An 18,414-nucleotide genomic window follows, 5' to 3' on the forward strand; every position below is an offset into this window, starting at 1 on the left:
TTTGTGTAGTTACAGTTGAAACTAGAAGTTTACATACACTATATAAAAATACACACTGATGTTTTTCTCAATATCTGACGTTAAATCAGAATAAACCTTACCCGTTTTAGGTCAGTAGAATTACCAAAATTATATTTGCCAAATGCCAGAATGTGTGCGAGAGAGAGTTTAAGGCATTTTTTATTATTACTTTCCAAGCCAGGAGTCTGCACAGAGCCCTGCTTGTCTCACTCTCACTTTCTGTTTTTGGTCTCATCTTAGAGAGACACACAATATCTGCAGGGATAGCATTTTTTCGCCCCAAAATATACAAAAATTTTTAGCAATGTATATTACAAATATACATATAATGGTATTATAAACATTATATAAAAAGTTTTTGTTGACGACAGTTACACTTTAAAGTTTGGACGGAAATGGATCTTCCACATGGACAGTGACCCGAAGCATAATGCCAAACTGGTTACAAAGTGGCTTAAGGATAACAAAGTCAATGTTTTGGAAAGGCCATCACAAAGCCTTGATCTCAATCCTATTTGAAAAGGCAGGTGCGAGCAAGGCGCCCTACAAACATGGCTCAGTTATACCAGTTCTGTCAGGAGGAATGGGCCAAAATTTTGACCAACTATTGTGAGAAGCTTGTGGAAGAATATCCAAAACGATTGACCCAAGTCATACAGTTTAAAGGAGATCTGTAGTGCCCAGAACTTATCCCCTCTCCGAGGGATAAGTTATAGATATCGGGGCTCTGAGCGCTGGGGTCCCCTGCGATCTCCTGTACGGGACCTTGGCAATGTACAGGAAATGGGGAGTTCCGTCCCCACAGGAGATCGCGGTGGGGCCCCATCGCTGGGACCCCCCGCGATCTATAACTTATTCTCTATCCTTTGGATTAGGGGATATGTTATAAGCACTACAGATCTCCTTTAAGGGCAGTGCTACCAAATATTAATGGAAATTTATGTAAACGTTTGACTTTGCAGAAAGTAATAAAAATGTGTTAAAAAAAATTCTCTCTCATTATTCTGGCATTTGGCAAATATAAATTATTTTGGTAATCCTAATTGACCTAAAACTGCTTCATTCTGATTTCATAAGAAATCCAACTCCACACCACTCAACCAGGGAGGATTAACGTGCGCTGGGGGGGCGTGTATACTTGCGATACAGTTGTATCATACTTGAGAAAGAAACCGATCTGACTTTGAAACGCGTTGTACGTTTTTTAAATTTGACTAAATCCCATCCAGTTTTACTTTAGTTAAGTTGATTTGCTCAGCGGGCAGCCAGCGCACATTAATCCTGCCTGGTGGTGAAGTGTGGAGTTGGATTTCTCATGGTATCACGCCCTTGCAGCTTGTCGGCGGAGGTAGCCCGCAGTCTTTATATGTCTATGCACTTATGTGTTGTGCCACAATTGTATAAACACCAAAAAAATGGAGCTACTCAAAACATGAAAAAATATCACTTTCTTTATGAAATATTAAACATACATATATATATATATATATATATATATATATATATATATATATATATATATACACATATACAAGGAAAAGAGCATCAGAAAAGGGCAGCAACCCCGGGACTAACTGTATTATACATACAATTAACAAGCAACTGCAGCAAAATATCGGAGAGTGGTGGTCTATGCAAGTACAATATATAGATTGGAAACCCCTGGACGAAGGTAGTCCCAGGGTTGCTGTCCTTTTCTGATTTGTTTTCCTCCTTTTTATATGTATTTTTTATATATATTTAATAAAGATATTGTCATATATTTTTCATGATTTTTTTGAGTAGCGCCATTTTTTGGGGGGGCTTTATATGATTATAGGAGTCTGAAAAACAGCCATGTGTCTTTCTATATAGTGTATGTAAACTTCTGGTTTCAACTGTATTACGCCCTAATACATAATTAGAAGATAGTGTTTATGTTAACTTACATTATGATATTCACTCTGGCTACAACAATGTAGTATACAACATAATATAAAATGGGCTTCCGTAATCAATAGTAACCAAGAGGGTTCTCCTCTGGCTGTGAAATCTGTTGAGTCTGAGTTGGTAAACTTAAATTCGACTCTTGCAAACTTTGTAGGAGCCAGATGACCAAGATGCTCCTGAGGAACATGAGTCCTCCCCTCCTGAAGATGCCCCATTGTACCCCCATTCACCAGGTTCTCAGTATCAGCAGGTATAAGATGCACTTCTATTTCATATTTCTTTTTTACTGCTGTTCTATACTAGGTTTATATTGGTATTTGTCAATGCTATGGTTTAATGAAACACCACAGGTGACCATATGAGAAATTTTACATTTATGGTCTATTCACACACAGTATTCTGTGCAGATTTTATGTGCATGATTTTATGCTTCAGATTTCAATGTAAACTAAATGACTGAACACTGCTTCAAATCTGCACAGGATACTGTACATTGGAATAGACTCTAAATGATATTCTGTAGTCTCGACAAGTGACCTTTCTACATTTTTCCCCTTGCCATAATGGTAACCTCTAGCAATAGGTTGCCTGACTTCTGTAATGTTTACTATTGCCTTTTGTAGATGTTTGCTGGGTTTTCTTAGCTTGCCAAGCCAACTGTTTTGATTCTCTTCTGTAAAATATAATGTATAGATTAGTGTTTTCAAGTTGGTATATTTGGTCACATGTTATTCATTTGCTTTTGCTCTACCTTACATACTTTTAAGTTCTTTTTATTTTGGCTAGAGCAGTGTCACACAGACCCTCAGCACAAATACATAGCAAAGTGACAAAAATACATGCAGTTTTTTTCCACAATTGTAGTTGTGGTTTCCAAAGAGAAACCACTTCCTATGGAAATCTGCAATTGCAGTACCATATGGTGAGATACTGGTGCGTTCAGCTACAGGATTGTGTACATCTCTGATGCCCCCTCCAAATAGGCAAGGGTAAGGATGACTATGATCATCTGTTTAAGTGGATATTTTAGATGGTGATGAACACAAGCAGTATGCTTTATGTTCTTTAGTGCATGTGTTTGATGCTTTGGCATGAGTGTTTGACACTGGTGACATTTTGCTGTGATCTTAACAAGCAGCTGATTTACTATTCTTAACTCTTACTAAGGGCCTTCACATCCTGAAGGTGGCACTCACCCACGTTTGCAGTGTTAATTTATTAACTGTGACATATCTATAAATTGTGTACCCATTGCACAGCATAGTTTGTCCATGCACCATATCTGTATTTGTACGTTCAGACATACTCCAGGAACATACAGGTATTGGACAAATAATGAGACGTAGGATATTTGTCTGTTACACTTCATGTCCTACACCCCCAGACCCTCTCTCTACCTTATTAAAGTTAATGATAGCTACAAATATTCAGATCAACATAGCAATGTCATTAATTTCTTACATCAAGTTCCAAGATGGTCTTCCTATTTCTACTATATTTTGTTTTAAGATATAAATTGATTGTTTAACTTGCATTTTTGAAATCTTCCTCTGTTTCTGGCAACTATTGCTTTCAGGTTCTTCCCTGATCTCTTAGTATAGGTTGGAATAGAGGACGGTTTCTGAAGTTGAAATATACATTACAAGTTGTGCTTCAGATAAAGATATAGTTTACGTGTACCCTTTGTAAGCAACGTAACATAACTCTTTTATATGTAACGGTTTTCCAGAATAACCATTTGCATGGACAACCATATACCGGCCCAGCAGCACATCACATGAACAATCCTCCGAGGACAGGCCAACGAGCACAAGAAGAATTTGAAGGCAGTGAAGAAGTCCCCCTAATTCAGACAAAAGATTAGTGAAACTCTTAGTCATTTTACTTAATTCCTCCGAGACTGTGCACCCAGGCCTTACAGTCCAACCTTCCTTTGTGTCTGGCTAATATTTAAAACTAGAAAAGAAAAAAAAAAAACTATTCCTAATCAACTTGGAGTGGAGAGTCTATTCACTGTCTTATCTGCAGAAACTTGCTGTCAATATATAACCCGCCTGCAGTGGAAAGTGTATAGTGTTTTGTAATAAACGGCCTGATGCTAATGTGTAAATGGCAAAGGTGTACATAGTATATTAATGTTTGACTGTTAATTCCTAAGCAAGACTTTTTTTTTTCTTTAATTTTTTTTCTTTGTTTTAATTTGGGGCTTGACAAGAATACAGATTTACAAAAAAGAAAAAAAATCGAAAACACAAAATCTCTGGGAAAAAAACTAGTTTTTTGAACTACGTGCTCTGCTCTACAAGAATTTTTTTTTCTGCCTTGAGGCAGTTGGATGCTGACGGCAAATGAAAAGCAAAACCTTTCCACGCCAACCACAGAAAAATAATTTTGATGGTAACCTCTCACCACCAGGATGGTTTTCCCTCTGAGCAAGTTTGATGGCTGGTAACTTTTCAATGTTTCTGGTTGATGTGGATAAGTGATATTTGTTTCTAGAGTTCCTTCCCCCATTGCCTTCTCCATACTCATAGTTTAAACATTTAAAGATTCTTGATGCTGTAACATATAGCATGGCTTCACATCAGGCTAGTGTAGCCATACATAGGGGTTTCGGGAGGGGTAATGAGGACTATATGCCATGATCTACAAACAGTTGCACTCTTCAGGGCTTTTTTTATTTTATTTTATTTTTTTGTGTGTGTGTTTCTTAGACCTCGATTATAAGGTGGATGATGGAGAAATTAGAGGTAAATTGCACATGTGCCCATTTGTGATATTTGAGAATTGCCTGTGAATATTAGAGATGAGCGAAGTTATAGTGATTCGATTCGTCACAAACTTCTCAGCTCGGCAGTTGCTGACTTTATCCTGCATAAATTAGTTCAGCTTTCAGGTGCTCCAGTGGGCTGGAAAAGGTGAATACAGTCCTAGGAGAGAGTCTCCAGCCCACCGGAGCACCTGAAAACTGAACTCATTTATGCAGGATAAAGTCAGCAACTGCCGAGCCGAGAAGTTCCTGACAAATCGAATCACTGTAACTTCGCTCATCTCTAGTGAATATGATACAAGACACTTAAGTTTCAATAATAAACACAGGATGGGACGGGGAGATCAAATATGCAAACAATCACTATGCCAGGACTCCGAAGCATAGTAGAGATGGTATTTTGTGTGCTTGTTTTTTGTTCCTTTTTGGTAAAGCTTATTTAAGACACTTGTCTGGCACTTTCCCTTCTACTGCATCTCAACAAAGTGAAGGCCTGTGACATTCTATTACACTTCTGAATACCACTGCCTGGGTAAAAAAAAATGGTGGTATTTGCTCAGTGTGCAACATTTCTACTTGAAATTAGAGTTTGTCTTGGTAGTCCTTAATCGGCTCCGTGAGAAATATTTAAAGTTTAAAAGCAGGGACTGAACATAAGAACTACTGGTTAGTCATACACCTTTTTTTGGAGGTAGCGTGAGTTCCAGGCTAAAAATGTTTTAATAACTTCAAGCAAAGCAGTAAATACTGTATTTAAGAGAAAATTGGTAACTTGAATGTGTGTATTTTTGGACCTGTCTAAAAACCAAATACTCCCTGCAAAACAGATACAGCCCATCCTATAATATTTAAATATTTTGCTGTTTTATTTTATAGAAATTATTTTGCTGAATTCACAAATAGAATTTGATTTAAGAAGAAATCCTGTTGTGTGTTTTCTTATTGCACAAAAACAATTGTATCATAGTTCCATGCAGAATGTTATGTTTGATTTATATATATTTTTTTTTCCAGAACCATCATCCCATAGAATTTTTGTCACTAGATTTATTTCATACATTTGCCTGTAGGGTCAATGTATCATTTGTACATATATAAATTCTGGAAACTACTCATAGCAATAATATATAATAATCAAGGTGGGTGGGTATTTTTGAGGTGTTTTTTGTTTTGAGTTTGTAAAAGAAAAATACACCATAAAAATGATAATATATATTATTTTCCCATTCTTTGTTTCACTCTAGTGCACATCTATTTTTATCTGTTTTCCCATTACAATGGCCCCCTCAAGTTACAATGTGAATTGGTTTCAGGACAACGGTTGTATATTAAATACATTGTTAACTTGAGACCAAAATTACAATGGAAAAAAAATAATTTGTCTACTCAAAACAAGAACCCGAAAGACTAAAGAATAAAAAAAATGTTCTACCTAATACAAAAGAAGCAACTCCTTACATATAAATGTGAAGAAGAGATGCTGGGATCACTTTGTATGTTAATAACAGGAGCTATCTCGTGGTGCTGTACAGTAGACTATAATGGGGCCATCCTCACCTGGAGGAGCAGTGTAACCTGTCACTGTGTAAGGGCAGGACATATAGCACTGTACTTTATTATAGAGGTGCTTCTAGACAGCCTATCAATGTATGCACTTCAGCAATAAAAGGGTTCCCCAGGAAAATGCTTATGCTGATCCCCTGGATCTTCCATCCAGCCTCATGCACTGCAGATCAGCAATGTTTATGCCGTTATGATTACTGTGGTTTTTAAGTTATAATGGGTCAGGAAAGACTAATGTATATTAAGAATATTGTAACCTGAGCCATTGTAACTTAAGGTATCACTGTACTTGGATTAAAAAAATAGCACTTTTCACCGGCTGTTTTGACCTCCCCACTCCAATCAAATGGGGCCATACATGAAAACTGGTCCAGGGGAATCTGTGCTAAATGTGTGTACAGTAACCTTTTGCAGGTGCTCTTATTCATCACTTAAAAAAAATGTAAAGCAAATATATATGGACACTTTTTACTGTCAAAAGTTGCCTTTGCACCTGTTTTCATAGATGTTCTCCATTATATTTTGTAAGCAGCCATTGCAGAAGTCATTAAAATTAGTTTTGTCTATACCCTGGTCAACATGAATTAGACATTTCTTTTTAATTTGTTCAGTGCTGGTATGTTTGTCATAAATCTTCACAAAATATTCGGTTTTTATCCTGTAGTCTAGCTTATCATCTGTATTTTTGTATTCTGTTTGTATATATATATAGGCCTCAATGCTTCCCCCTTTTGTGTACAAGATGGCACTAACTCAGTCACACTGCTGCTACGATACACAAACCACATGGAATCTTCATGGTTTTTAAAAGCTTTACATGTACAGTAGACGTGTATCTGAATGCTTGTGATGCATTTAGAAGTATTACACAGCAACATTTTTAACATAACTATATTCTGTTAATCTGAGCAAAGTCAATTGCTCTGTTAAAAAGAAAAAAAAATAATATATATATATATATATAATATTTTAACAGTCTATCCTAAGAACTGTTATGTTGCTAAAATAACAAAATAAAAAGGTTTGCTTTTGTTATAATTGGAGCGATGCATGATAAATGTATTATCTGTTTAGATATTGATCACATCCCACAATTAGCTATAACTGTCACATGTTAGTGCTGTCCGATCTGTGGGCAGCATGTTCTAGAACATATAAACCAATAAAGTATGGCCATAAACTAACAAGGTACAGACCAATGTTTGGCGCCAAAAGATACTAGAAAACCTATAGAAATGCACCAAACTGACACAATATAATGAATAGATATAAATCTTTATTATAATCAAATAGGATAAAATATGATTTAAAAAAATCAGCAGCAGTTAGAAAGAAAAAGACTCCAAACACAAATATCAAATAATGTCCAATAAGTGCATGGAATGGCACATAAATATAAACATATGATACTCAATAAGAGGTGGGCTTAAAAACAAGTCACAGTACATATGTATAGGAATACACCTAAAGATGCCTCAGTAAACCCAGTACACTAATGTAAACAGAAAGGACATATACAAAAGCATAGCTTGTAAAGTGTCATGTGCCCAGTGCTATCGGCAGTATAAATGCAGGGAGACAAGGATGTTAACCATACATGTCTGAGGGGAAGGAAACCACCTCAATAAGAGTTGGAGCATCGATTGTCCCCGTGATGGAAATAATCATATAAGACTGTCCATGCACCAAGCCATCTGACACCCAGCTATACTTACATGAGTCAGGAGCCTACCCCTACGCCGTTTCGCTCACTCGCTTCTTCAGGGACACTCCCTGAGGAAGCGTGTTAGCGAAAGGGTGTAGGGGTAGGCTCCTGACTCATGTAAGTATAGCTGGGTGTCAGATGGCTTGGTGCATGGACAGTCTTATATGATTATTTCCATCACAGGGACAATCGATGCTCCAACTCTTATTGAGGTGGTTTCCTTCCCCTCAGAACATGTATGGTTAACATCCTTGTCTCCCTGCATTTATACTGCCGATAGCACTGGGCACATGACACTTTACAAGCTATGCTTTTGTATATGTCCTTTCTGTTTACATTAGTGTACTGGGTTTACTGAGGCATCTTTAGGTGTATTCCTATACATATGTACTGTGACTTGTTTTTAAGCCCACCTCTTATTGAGTATCATATGTTTATATTTATGTGCCATTCCATGCACTTATTGTACATTATTTGATATTTGTGTTTGGAGTCTTTTTCTTTCTAACTGCTGCTGATTTTTTATCATATTTTATCCTTTTTGATTATAATAAAGATTTATATCTATTATATTGTGTCAGTTTGGTGCATTTCTATAGGTTTTCTATGTTCTAGAACATGTAAGAAGATATTTGGTTGATCTTTGTGTTTTTGTTTTGTTTTTTTCTTTTTGCAGGTATTTTAGTGAGCCACAGAGAAACCTCAAATACAGGAAGGGTTTGAAGTTTTTCAAGACACTTGCATAAATTGATATTTGTAATAATATATGTACATTCACAAATGTCAAGACACACCAAATAAGAAAAAAAATAAGGGTGTGTTCACATGTTGCAGTTACATTTATTTATTTTTATTTTTGCAGCAAAAATGTTTGGTTTTACCTTGATTTGCATAATCACAGTAAAATAGAATGGGGGAGATTTATCAACCTGTGCAGAGGAAGAGTGGAGTTGTTTCCCATAGCAACCAATCAGATTGCTTCTTTCATTTTTAAAAAGCAATCTGGTTGGCATGGGCTCCTTTTTCTCTGCACAGGTTTTGATCTTTCCCCAATAAGTGTATATTACCATGATTTGTCCCAGCTCTCCCTGCTGAATGTTGGGGCAAAAAAAAGTGGTAAAACCACAACATGTGAACACAGTGTATAAAAAAAAATTAGAAAAAAAAAAAATTTGCTCCTCTAGCTAGTATTCCCACTATGATAAAATCACACGAATTAGCATTCTTCTGTGATCACTTCTGTCCTATCAGACAGCTGACTGAAAACAGGAGGAAGTGACCAGGCAGAGATTGGATGAAGAGACCCAGCACAGCAGACTTTCAGAGGAATTGAATGCATGGGGAGTGAGGACGGGCTTGGTGCTTGCCTGGGACACACTCTTTCCACAGCTGTGGATGTTAGAATGAGTGAGCAGCAGAACAGAGGGATTTGTGAACCAAATATATAAGCTAGAGACACAGGTGGAAATTTATCAAAACCCGTGTAGAGGAAGAGTGGTGCAGTTGCCCATAGCAACCAATCAGCTTGCTTCTTTCATTTTTAGAGGCCTGTGAAAAATGAAAGAAACAAGCTGATCAGTTGCACCACTCTTCCTCCACCCAAGTTTTGATAAATCTCCTCCTCAATAAATGTTAATTGTCTGCATGACCTAGTGAGTAACATGTATAAGCATTATTTTTTTTGTGATGACAAGTATACTTTAATTTAAAATCCTGAACAAGGTAAGTTATAGAAAGATCAAATGAGTCACAATGAGGCTTATTTTTTAAGTCAAATTTAGGAGATAATATAAAGGTTTATATTAGGGATGGACCGATTATCGTTTTGGCCGATATTCACGATTTTGGACATTATCTGTATCGCAATTACCTTGCCAATATGCGGATGATGCCCCGGCCCTGCCTCCCCGGCCAGAGACCACCGCCCCATTGCCTCCCCCATCCCCGGTTTTATAATTACCTGTTCCCGGGGTCCGCGCTACTTCTGGCTCCTGCGCAATGACGAGTGACTTCCTCAACGCGACGTCACAGTCCGTGCGCACAATGACAGCTCAGGACGCCGCCGGAGCCTGAAGTAGCGCGGGCCCCTGGAACAGGTAATTATAAAACTGGGGATGGGGGAGGCAGTGGCGGCTGCGGTGGTGGTTGGTTGAGGGAGGACCCCAGGACAGGCAGGGGGAGAGAAGCGGGCGGCGGTCTCTGGCCCCGCAAAAGCCGCTGCAGTTCATTGATTTAAAGCGCTTGCTTTGAATAATTGATCTGCAGCGGCTTCTGCGTGGCTAGGTGGAGGGGCGAAGCAAGTAGCCGATAACTTATACCGGAATATCGGTATAAGTTATCGGCCTGAAAGGTCACAGGTTATCTGTATCGGCCCTAAAAAATTGATATCGGTCGATCCCTAGTTTGTCTTTATTGTGTTTAATTCATTCCTGCCTTTAGCTTAAAGTATTTTTGTTTTGCACTTGTGTGGCAGTTTTCATAAAGGAAAACCTTTTGAATGTATCATTTGCCTTCATTAATGCAAATACATCGTGTGTATTATGCCACAGGTAAGTCTTTATCTTCAAGTTCTCCTATGCCCCTAGGACATTACCTTGATGAATTTCTTTGTTACCCTTTTATTTTGTAGAGTACTTTTAAAATTTTGTTGGAAATCTCAGGAGAATCCAAAATAATTGCATAGCCTTTATACTGAGATAAGCCAGGGATTCTGATGTGCTCTCAGGAGTTCTGGCTTTTTAAGTAGAGCTGGTGTACAGGAGCTATGTGTCAATATGAAGGGCGATATTTACAGAACCAGGCAAGTTTGCTAAATGAAGCCTATTACAAAATAGTTTGTGCTGCCATGCTCTACACCCAGAGACATGATTAAGGGGATTAGAATACCCCTTTAATGTCATGACTATATTAATTATGATCTTACAACTGTTCCAAGGATGACTTTTACGTACTAGAAATATGGTTGTAATTTGTGAGATACATGTCTCAATTAAAAACAGCTGATACACTATCTCATATAAGTGAGCACACTCATCACGTGGTTGATGCCACATATTTGACACCATCTGAACCTAATAAGTTTATCTTGGTCTCATTGGACAGCAGGACATAGTTCCAGTAATCCATGACCTTAGTCTTAATGTCTTCAGCAAACTGCAGGCTTTCTTGTGCATCTTCTTTAGAAGAGGCTTCTTTCTGGGGTGATTTAATTCAATTTAGTGTGCAGTGTATGGTCTGAGCACTGACAGGCTCAACCCCCTTCAACCACTGCAGCAAATGCTGGCAGCACTCATACATCTATTTTCCGAAGACAACCTCTTCCTATGATGCGGAGTACGTGCACTCAACACCTTATCGTTGACCATGGCGAAGTCTGCTCTGAGTGGAACCTATCCTGTGAAACCGCTAGATGGTCTTACAACAATTTATTCTCCCCCCAGATTCTCAGAGTCCTTTGCCACAAGGTGCCATGTTAAACTTCCAGTGACCAGTATTTGAGAGAGTGAGAGTTGTAACACTAAATTTAAGAACCCTGCTCCCCATTTACTCCTGAGGCTTTGTAACAATAACGAGTCACATGACATCCATAATCTCTAGGTCCCCAACTTGTTTCAATATTGTGGAAATTGACTATCATTTTTTTATATATTTAGTATCGGGGTTAGTTGAAAAGACAGTCTTCTCACATCTGCTAACAGGGAAGGCACTTCATAAAAGCTCAATGAATAGTCACCCTTCAAACATTGAAATCTTGGGTTGACCTGATCTAATGAATTGAAAATTTACTTAACTTTGCTCCAAACCCAAGAAGCAGTGAGTCTAAGACAAGAATATACATGTGCAAAAGCTTCAACATGGTCAGCAGAACTCCTGTTGGGGGTTGCAGTTCTTTTATAGTGAAAGAATAAGTTATGCTTCAGAAAGAATCCACCAATCAAATCCCTTTCACTACAACTACATTATGATAAGAACTGTTAACATAATAAATGAGTTAACCACACTTTAAAGCTTTACCCTACCTGTAACATGGGTAAGAGGTGGGTATCCAAATACTGGGACTACCACAGTTTACAAAGGTAAAATGTCACTCACTATGGGGCCAGTTCTCTATCCATTGTCTAGAGAGTTGTGCTTTGCAATGCTCAGAAGTGCCACACACCTTGCCTCAGGACCTGAAACGTGAAGATAACAGCATTCTGATGCTGTTCTATCTTCTAGTGAATGCTGAAAAAAGCTAAAATAAATAACTTTTAAGGCAACCTGCTCCATACACAAATGCCCTTTATTCTGTCACGTGGAGAATATGCGGTGGTTTCAGGTCACGCTCTCTGCATCCTCACAGATCAGATTGATTGACAGCTGCAGTGCATTGCCTGACACTAGACATGACAGGTTGTCTTTACCCTCCTTAAAGGAGATATCCAGTGGTGAAAAACGTATCCCTTATCCTAAGGCTAGGAGATAAGTTTCAGATCGCGGGGGGTCCGACAGCTGGGGCCCCGACAGCCCGCCGGAAGGGGGTGTGTTGACCACCGCACAAAGTGGCGGCTGACACGCCCCCTCAATACAAGTCTATGGCTCTGCCATAGAGTTGTATTGAGGGGGGGTGTCGGCCGCTGCTTCGTGCGGTGTTCAACATGCGATATATGGCCAGCGAGCCGGGGCCCTGTACAGAGAGATTGTGGGGGGCCCCAGCGGTCGGACCCACCTCGATCTTAAACATCCCCTATCCTTAGTATAGGAGATACGTTTTTCACCACTGGACTACCCCTTTAATGCAGAATGCTATACAGATATGATGTGGGATGCAGTCCCACAACACACATTGCTATACATATATGATGTTCTGTTAAACTGACACTAAGTAGGTGTCAATCGTGGTGAGAGCTGGCTGCCACATATTGCTGGGCTCCTAGCAGCAAACCATTTAGATGCTGTGGTCAGTGGAACCACAGCATCTAGCTGAGAGCAGTGCTGAGCTTGTCTGTGTCCCAGCTGCAGTCTGATATTTAGGACTCCAGCATGAGTTTGAAATCTATATTTTAAAAAAAGGCTTGGGGCCAGGACTGGTAGGGAGACCCCTAATGGTCATTTTTTTTCAGTGGAAAATTAAAAAGAAAGAAGCATATTTTTTAATAACATCCTATTGGAAAGTTATTCTGCATACATTAATCCAGGGGTCTTAAATACAAATTATCTGGGGGCCACTGGAGGTAGCAGCTGGGTGTGGCTGGGCCGCATGCGTCCCTTACATATAATGCCCCCATCCCCCTACCCCGGTGTGGTAATATGATGGGAGTGCTACTTTCGGGGAGTTCCTCACATTAGGTAGGTAGTAGCAGTTTCCCCACAGTAGGTAGGTAGTAGCAGGTTCCCCACATTAGGTAGCATTGTCGTCGCTCACAGACAGACATACATGTGCACACACAGACACACTTACCTGTCCTGGGCTGAGCTTCTCTCCGGCGGCGGCCTGACGAGTGACGTCATTGGGTCCTCCTGTGCGGCATCCCTCATCAGACTCGGACCGGCTGGCCAACCTGAGACCGGGAGGAGGGGGGTGGGGTGAGTGAAACCTTCCGGCATTTAGTGCTGCTTGCCTGAAGCAGTGCTAAAATGCCTGAAGAAGTCACCTTCCCGGCGCCCGGAACTGCATGTCCCGGGCATCGGGCAATACAAATTACACATACCTGGTGCGGGCCACAAACTTTCTTTCCGCTGGCCGCGAGTTTGAGACCCCTGCATTAATCTATAATAGATCAAAAGTGTTTTTGATGAAAGATACCCAGTAATGGCGGACATCCGCGATCGCGCGGATGTCCGCCATTAACCCCTCAGATGCCGTGATCAATGCAGATCACTGAATCTGCGGCAGTGCGTTACTTTAAATGGATGATCGGATCATCCAGCATAGTGGCTGGAGGTCCCCTCACCTGGCTCCGGCCGTCTCCCAGGGTCTTCTGCTCTGGTCTGAGATCGAGCAGACCAGAGCAGAAGATCACCGATAACACTGATCAGTGCTATGACCTATGCATAGCACTAAACAGTATTAGCAATCAAAGGATTGCTATAGATATTTACCTATGGGGACTATTAAAGTGTAAAAATGAAAGTTAAAAAAATTTGAAAAATCCCCTTCCCCAATAAAAATTTTAAATGTCCTTTTTTCCCATTATTAAAATAATACACATATTTGGCATCACCCCGTGCGTAAATGTCCGAACTATTAAAATATAATGTTACTGATCCTGTACGGTGAACGGCGTGAAAATAAAAAAAAATTGCTGCTTTTTTGTAACTTTTTTTTTTTTAAATCATAAAAAAGTGGCCAAGAACCCAATGGTCACTCTTGCTGACTCTAAAGTTCTTGTGTACAAATGGTAGAAACCTCCAGAAAGTCAACTCATCACTGCAGTATTCCACTGTAAGGGTTGTATTGGTCAGGTGATGAGCCGTGCCTGGTGAAGCATAGTGGTGACAGAATCATGCCATGGAGCTGAAGAAGAGGCAAATAGAGACAAGGACAGAGATGTTTTAGATTAAAATCTGGTTCAGAGTGTTTTGAACCTCAGACTAGGTCACAAGGACCGTACACAGACAGCCATCCGCACAGCAGTGGTTTAGGGTCAACTCTGCAAATGTTCCTAAGTGGCCCAGACAGAGCCCTGACCCTGGAGAGACCTAAAAATGGCTCCCACTGATTCTCCTCATCTAACCTAACAGCATAAGCGAATTCTGCAAAGACAAATAGCAGAAAATCTCCAAATCCAGGTGTGTAAACCTTGTGGCATCATGAAAAGAATGGAGGTTGTAATCAGAGTCAAAAGTGCTTCAACTAAGTACAGAGTAAAGGGTCTGAATACTTATGTCAATGCAATATTTTAGTTGTTACTTTTCACCAAACTAGGAAAGACTTCTAACATTCTCTTTTCACTCTGTCATTCGAAGTATTAGGTGGAGAATGATGGGTCAAAACTTTTTTTTTATTGTAGCACAATGTCACAACTTAACAAAATGAGGAAAAAGTGAAAGGGTCTGAAGACTTTCCAAATGCATTGTTTGGTTCCAGTCTGTAGCACTTCTCGTCCATGACGTTACTGAAAACGACGGTGGCTGTCAATGCAGGACATGGAAAGGGCAGTGTAACACCAAATTTCCTTATTTTTTTTTTTTTTTTATTTCAGCACAAGTCGCAACATAACAATGTGAGAAATATGAAATGGTCTGAATACTTTCTGAATTGATTGTATCATCATTAGTAACAAATCCAGGTTCTACTTGGGATCTGACAACGGTCAGGTTTGAGTATGGAGGCCTTGTGGTGAGCACTTCAATCCTGCCTTTGCTGTGGAACAACACTCTGCCCCAATTGCATTGTAGAGAGCAACACCTAAATCAGCTGGTAGTAATATATGGTACAATAACAGCCCCACAATATGTGCAGGACATCCTGTGGCCACGGGTTTCATCTCATGGCAGGACTTCCAACTGGAATTTTTAGCAGGATAATTGTCGCTCTCAGACACACAGCAAATAAGTATGGACTATGTTCTTCTATAAGGATTATGATAACATGGTATTCAAACTATATAATGTGGAGACTTCATGAAAGACACATGAGAATCTTTGAAGGTTCTTCAGTCTCACCTGAAGATCAGCAAATCCTGGAACTCCATTCAAATACAGAGTGCCGTTTTGAAAGAAGAGCAATATGCATTTTTTTTTCCTTTAAAAGGAAAAAAATTTTAATTTTTTTTGTCTATGGCTTCAAAATTTCCGAAAATTTGAAATCTCTATTCAAGCATTTATGGTAAACGAGCTTTGGCAACCTATAGGTGGATCCAAAGACTTATGGACAAATGTGCTGCATAATGCCATACAGAACCTCTATCCATCCTATTTTATCTTGTGTCCAGGCGAGAGGCGACCCAGGGTGTTAGAAACTTTGTTCATTTGTACAGGTTTTCCTAATAAACGTATCCTTTCCCTCTTATATTGTATCACTTACATATTTCATCATTAGATCACAACACGGGGAGATTTATCAAAAGGAAATGAAATGTGGAGCAGTTGCTCAAAGCAACCAAGCAGATCGCCTTTATTTTTTTCTTCCTTTTCTTTTTTAAAGAAGTCTGGTGGGTTGCTATGGGCAACTGCTCCACTTTTACTCTGCATATCTTGATAAATCTTCCCCATGGAGTATAATTTGATTCGAACTACTTCATAGTGTATTATTTTGTTGTCAATAAGTATGTTTGTGTAGAGTAGGGAGAAGTATTATATGGCCATGCACTGTATGGAAAATGTAATGCAGCAGGTACTGTTTGTCACAGCAGATTTTGAAGTAGAATATGGGAATATCCTGAATGGGACTCTGGCTTTCATTAAGAAGCCTGTGCTTCATTTCTATGGAAGCTTTGGAGAGGCCTGAGTGCTGTACTCGGCTCTCTTTGGTGCTCTGATAAAAAAATTAATGGAGTGTGTCCCATTCAGGAGATTGCGGGAGGTCCCAGCAGTCAAGATCCCTTGCGATCAGACACTAATCCTATATCCTGTGGATGAGGGATATGTTATATTTTACTAGACAGACCCTTTAAAGGGGTACTACCGTGCTGACAACTTATCCCCTATCTAAAGGATAGGGGATAAGTTGCCTGATCACACGGGGTCCTGCCGCTGGGGACCCCCGCAATCTCGCACGCAGCACCCCGCTCTCATCAGGCCCGGAGCGATGTTTGCTCCGAGGCCTAATGAGAGCGGGGTCCCCACCGGCGGATCAGGCAACTCATCCCCTATCCTTTAGATAGGGGATAAGTTGTCAGCACGGTAGTACCCCTTTAACCCCTTAAGGACGCAGGATGTAAATGTACCTCCTGGTGCGGTGGTACTTAACGCACCAGGACGTACATTTACGGAGCGATGCCCGTGTCATGTGCGGCTGATCCCGGCTGCTGATAAAAAAAAAAAAAAATTATAAAAAATGTATTAAGTTTTTTATATGCAAATGTGGTATCAAAAAAAGTACAGATGATGGCGCAAAAAATGAGCCCTCATACCGCCGCTTATACGGAAAAATAAAAAAGTTATAGGTCATCAAAATAAAGGGATTATAAACGTACTAATTTGGTTAAAAAGTTTGTGATTTTTTTTTAAGCACAACAATAATATAAAAGTATGTAATAATGGGTATCATTTTAATCTTATTGACCCTCAGAATAAAGAACACATGTCATTTTTACCATAAATTGTATGGCGTAAAGCGAAACCTTCCAAAATTAGCAAAATTGCGTTTTTCTTTTTAATTTCCCCACAAAAATAGTGTTTTTTTTGGTTGCGCCATACATTTTATGATATAATGAGTGATGTCATTACAAAGGGCAACTGGTCGCGCAAAAAACAAGCCCTCATACTAGTCTGGCGATGAAAATGAGTCCTTAAGGGGTTAAAGGAAATCTGTCACAAGTTTCAACCGCACTAACCATCTGGACTGGTTGGTAGTGGTGGTGACACTGATAAAATCAGAATATGCAAATTCGCAGTTTTGGACATGGGCAGGGCTACAATCCGGGGGCACAGCGACATCAGCACTGTTCATCGCTTGGCCCGGTGTGAGGTGCAGAACTGCATCCTGTACAGTTCTGCGTTTGCTCCTCCGCTTACTGTATCTTCGGAAATCAGGGAAGGCAGAGCAGGGCAGGACGCAACTCTGCACCTTCCTTGGCTCCGTACACACCTCTCTCAGCTCCACTCCTTGCACCTCCCTCTGCTCTGCTCCTGTCAGCGGTCACTGTACAGTTCAACTGGAGGGACGTAGATATGCACAGTAGTGTTCATATATATGTCCTCCCGACATGAACTACACAATGGCTGCTGACACGAGTGGAGCCCTACAATAAAGCTGGTCGGAACTGAGGGAGGTAGGGACGTAGATATGCACAGTAGTGTTCATGTTAGGAGGATGTATATATAAACACCACTGTGCATATCTACGTCCCTCCTGTCATGACTGTTGATAGGAGTGGAGCTTGCGAAGCTTTGTTTTCTTTAATATAGCCGAGGCATGTGCTTTCTCTCACCCAAAGTGCAAGAAAAAGTGCACAAAGGATGCAGTCTATCGCAAGGCCCTATTCCAATAGGAGAGAGGCCCCCAACAAACCTACTCTTCATCTCTGGGCCAAAAGGCACCTGCAAGGATCCAGGTTCGATGCCCCTTTTTGCCTGAGCTACTACGGTGCCACAAATGCACCTGGCTTCAACCTAGGCGTTAACCAAGGTATCAGCCAAGGAGCCGTATACTGATGGCATCTCGACCAAAGCCAAGATGCCCGGGGGTTGCAGGGAGGTGAGGAACCTGATGGACACACACATCCCCTAGATCACCAGGAGGGATACCCAGAAGGGCTACCACACCCTAACAAATCCTTTG

General features: G+C 40.1%; 1 protein-coding gene across 6 annotated transcripts in view; it reads left to right on the plus strand.

Annotated features, from left to right (window-relative positions):
* Positions 1-4,080, plus strand: part of USP9X (ubiquitin specific peptidase 9 X-linked) — a 197,839-nt gene extending 193,759 nt beyond the window's left edge. For all 6 annotated transcript variants that reach the window (XM_056558938.1, XM_056558943.1, XM_056558942.1 and 3 more), the window contains 2 exons: positions 2,105-2,200; positions 3,680-4,080. In XM_056558938.1, the coding sequence (XP_056414913.1) occupies positions 2,105-2,200; positions 3,680-3,814 (231 nt within the window). In that variant the 3' untranslated portion in view covers positions 3,815-4,080. The remainder of the gene's footprint in view (positions 1-2,104; positions 2,201-3,679) is intronic.
* The last annotated feature ends 14,334 nt before the right edge of the window (positions 4,081-18,414 follow it).

Source organism: Hyla sarda, chromosome 2 (genome assembly GCF_029499605.1).
Source record: "Hyla sarda isolate aHylSar1 chromosome 2, aHylSar1.hap1, whole genome shotgun sequence".
Classification (NCBI taxonomy): domain Eukaryota; kingdom Metazoa; phylum Chordata; class Amphibia; order Anura; family Hylidae; genus Hyla; species Hyla sarda.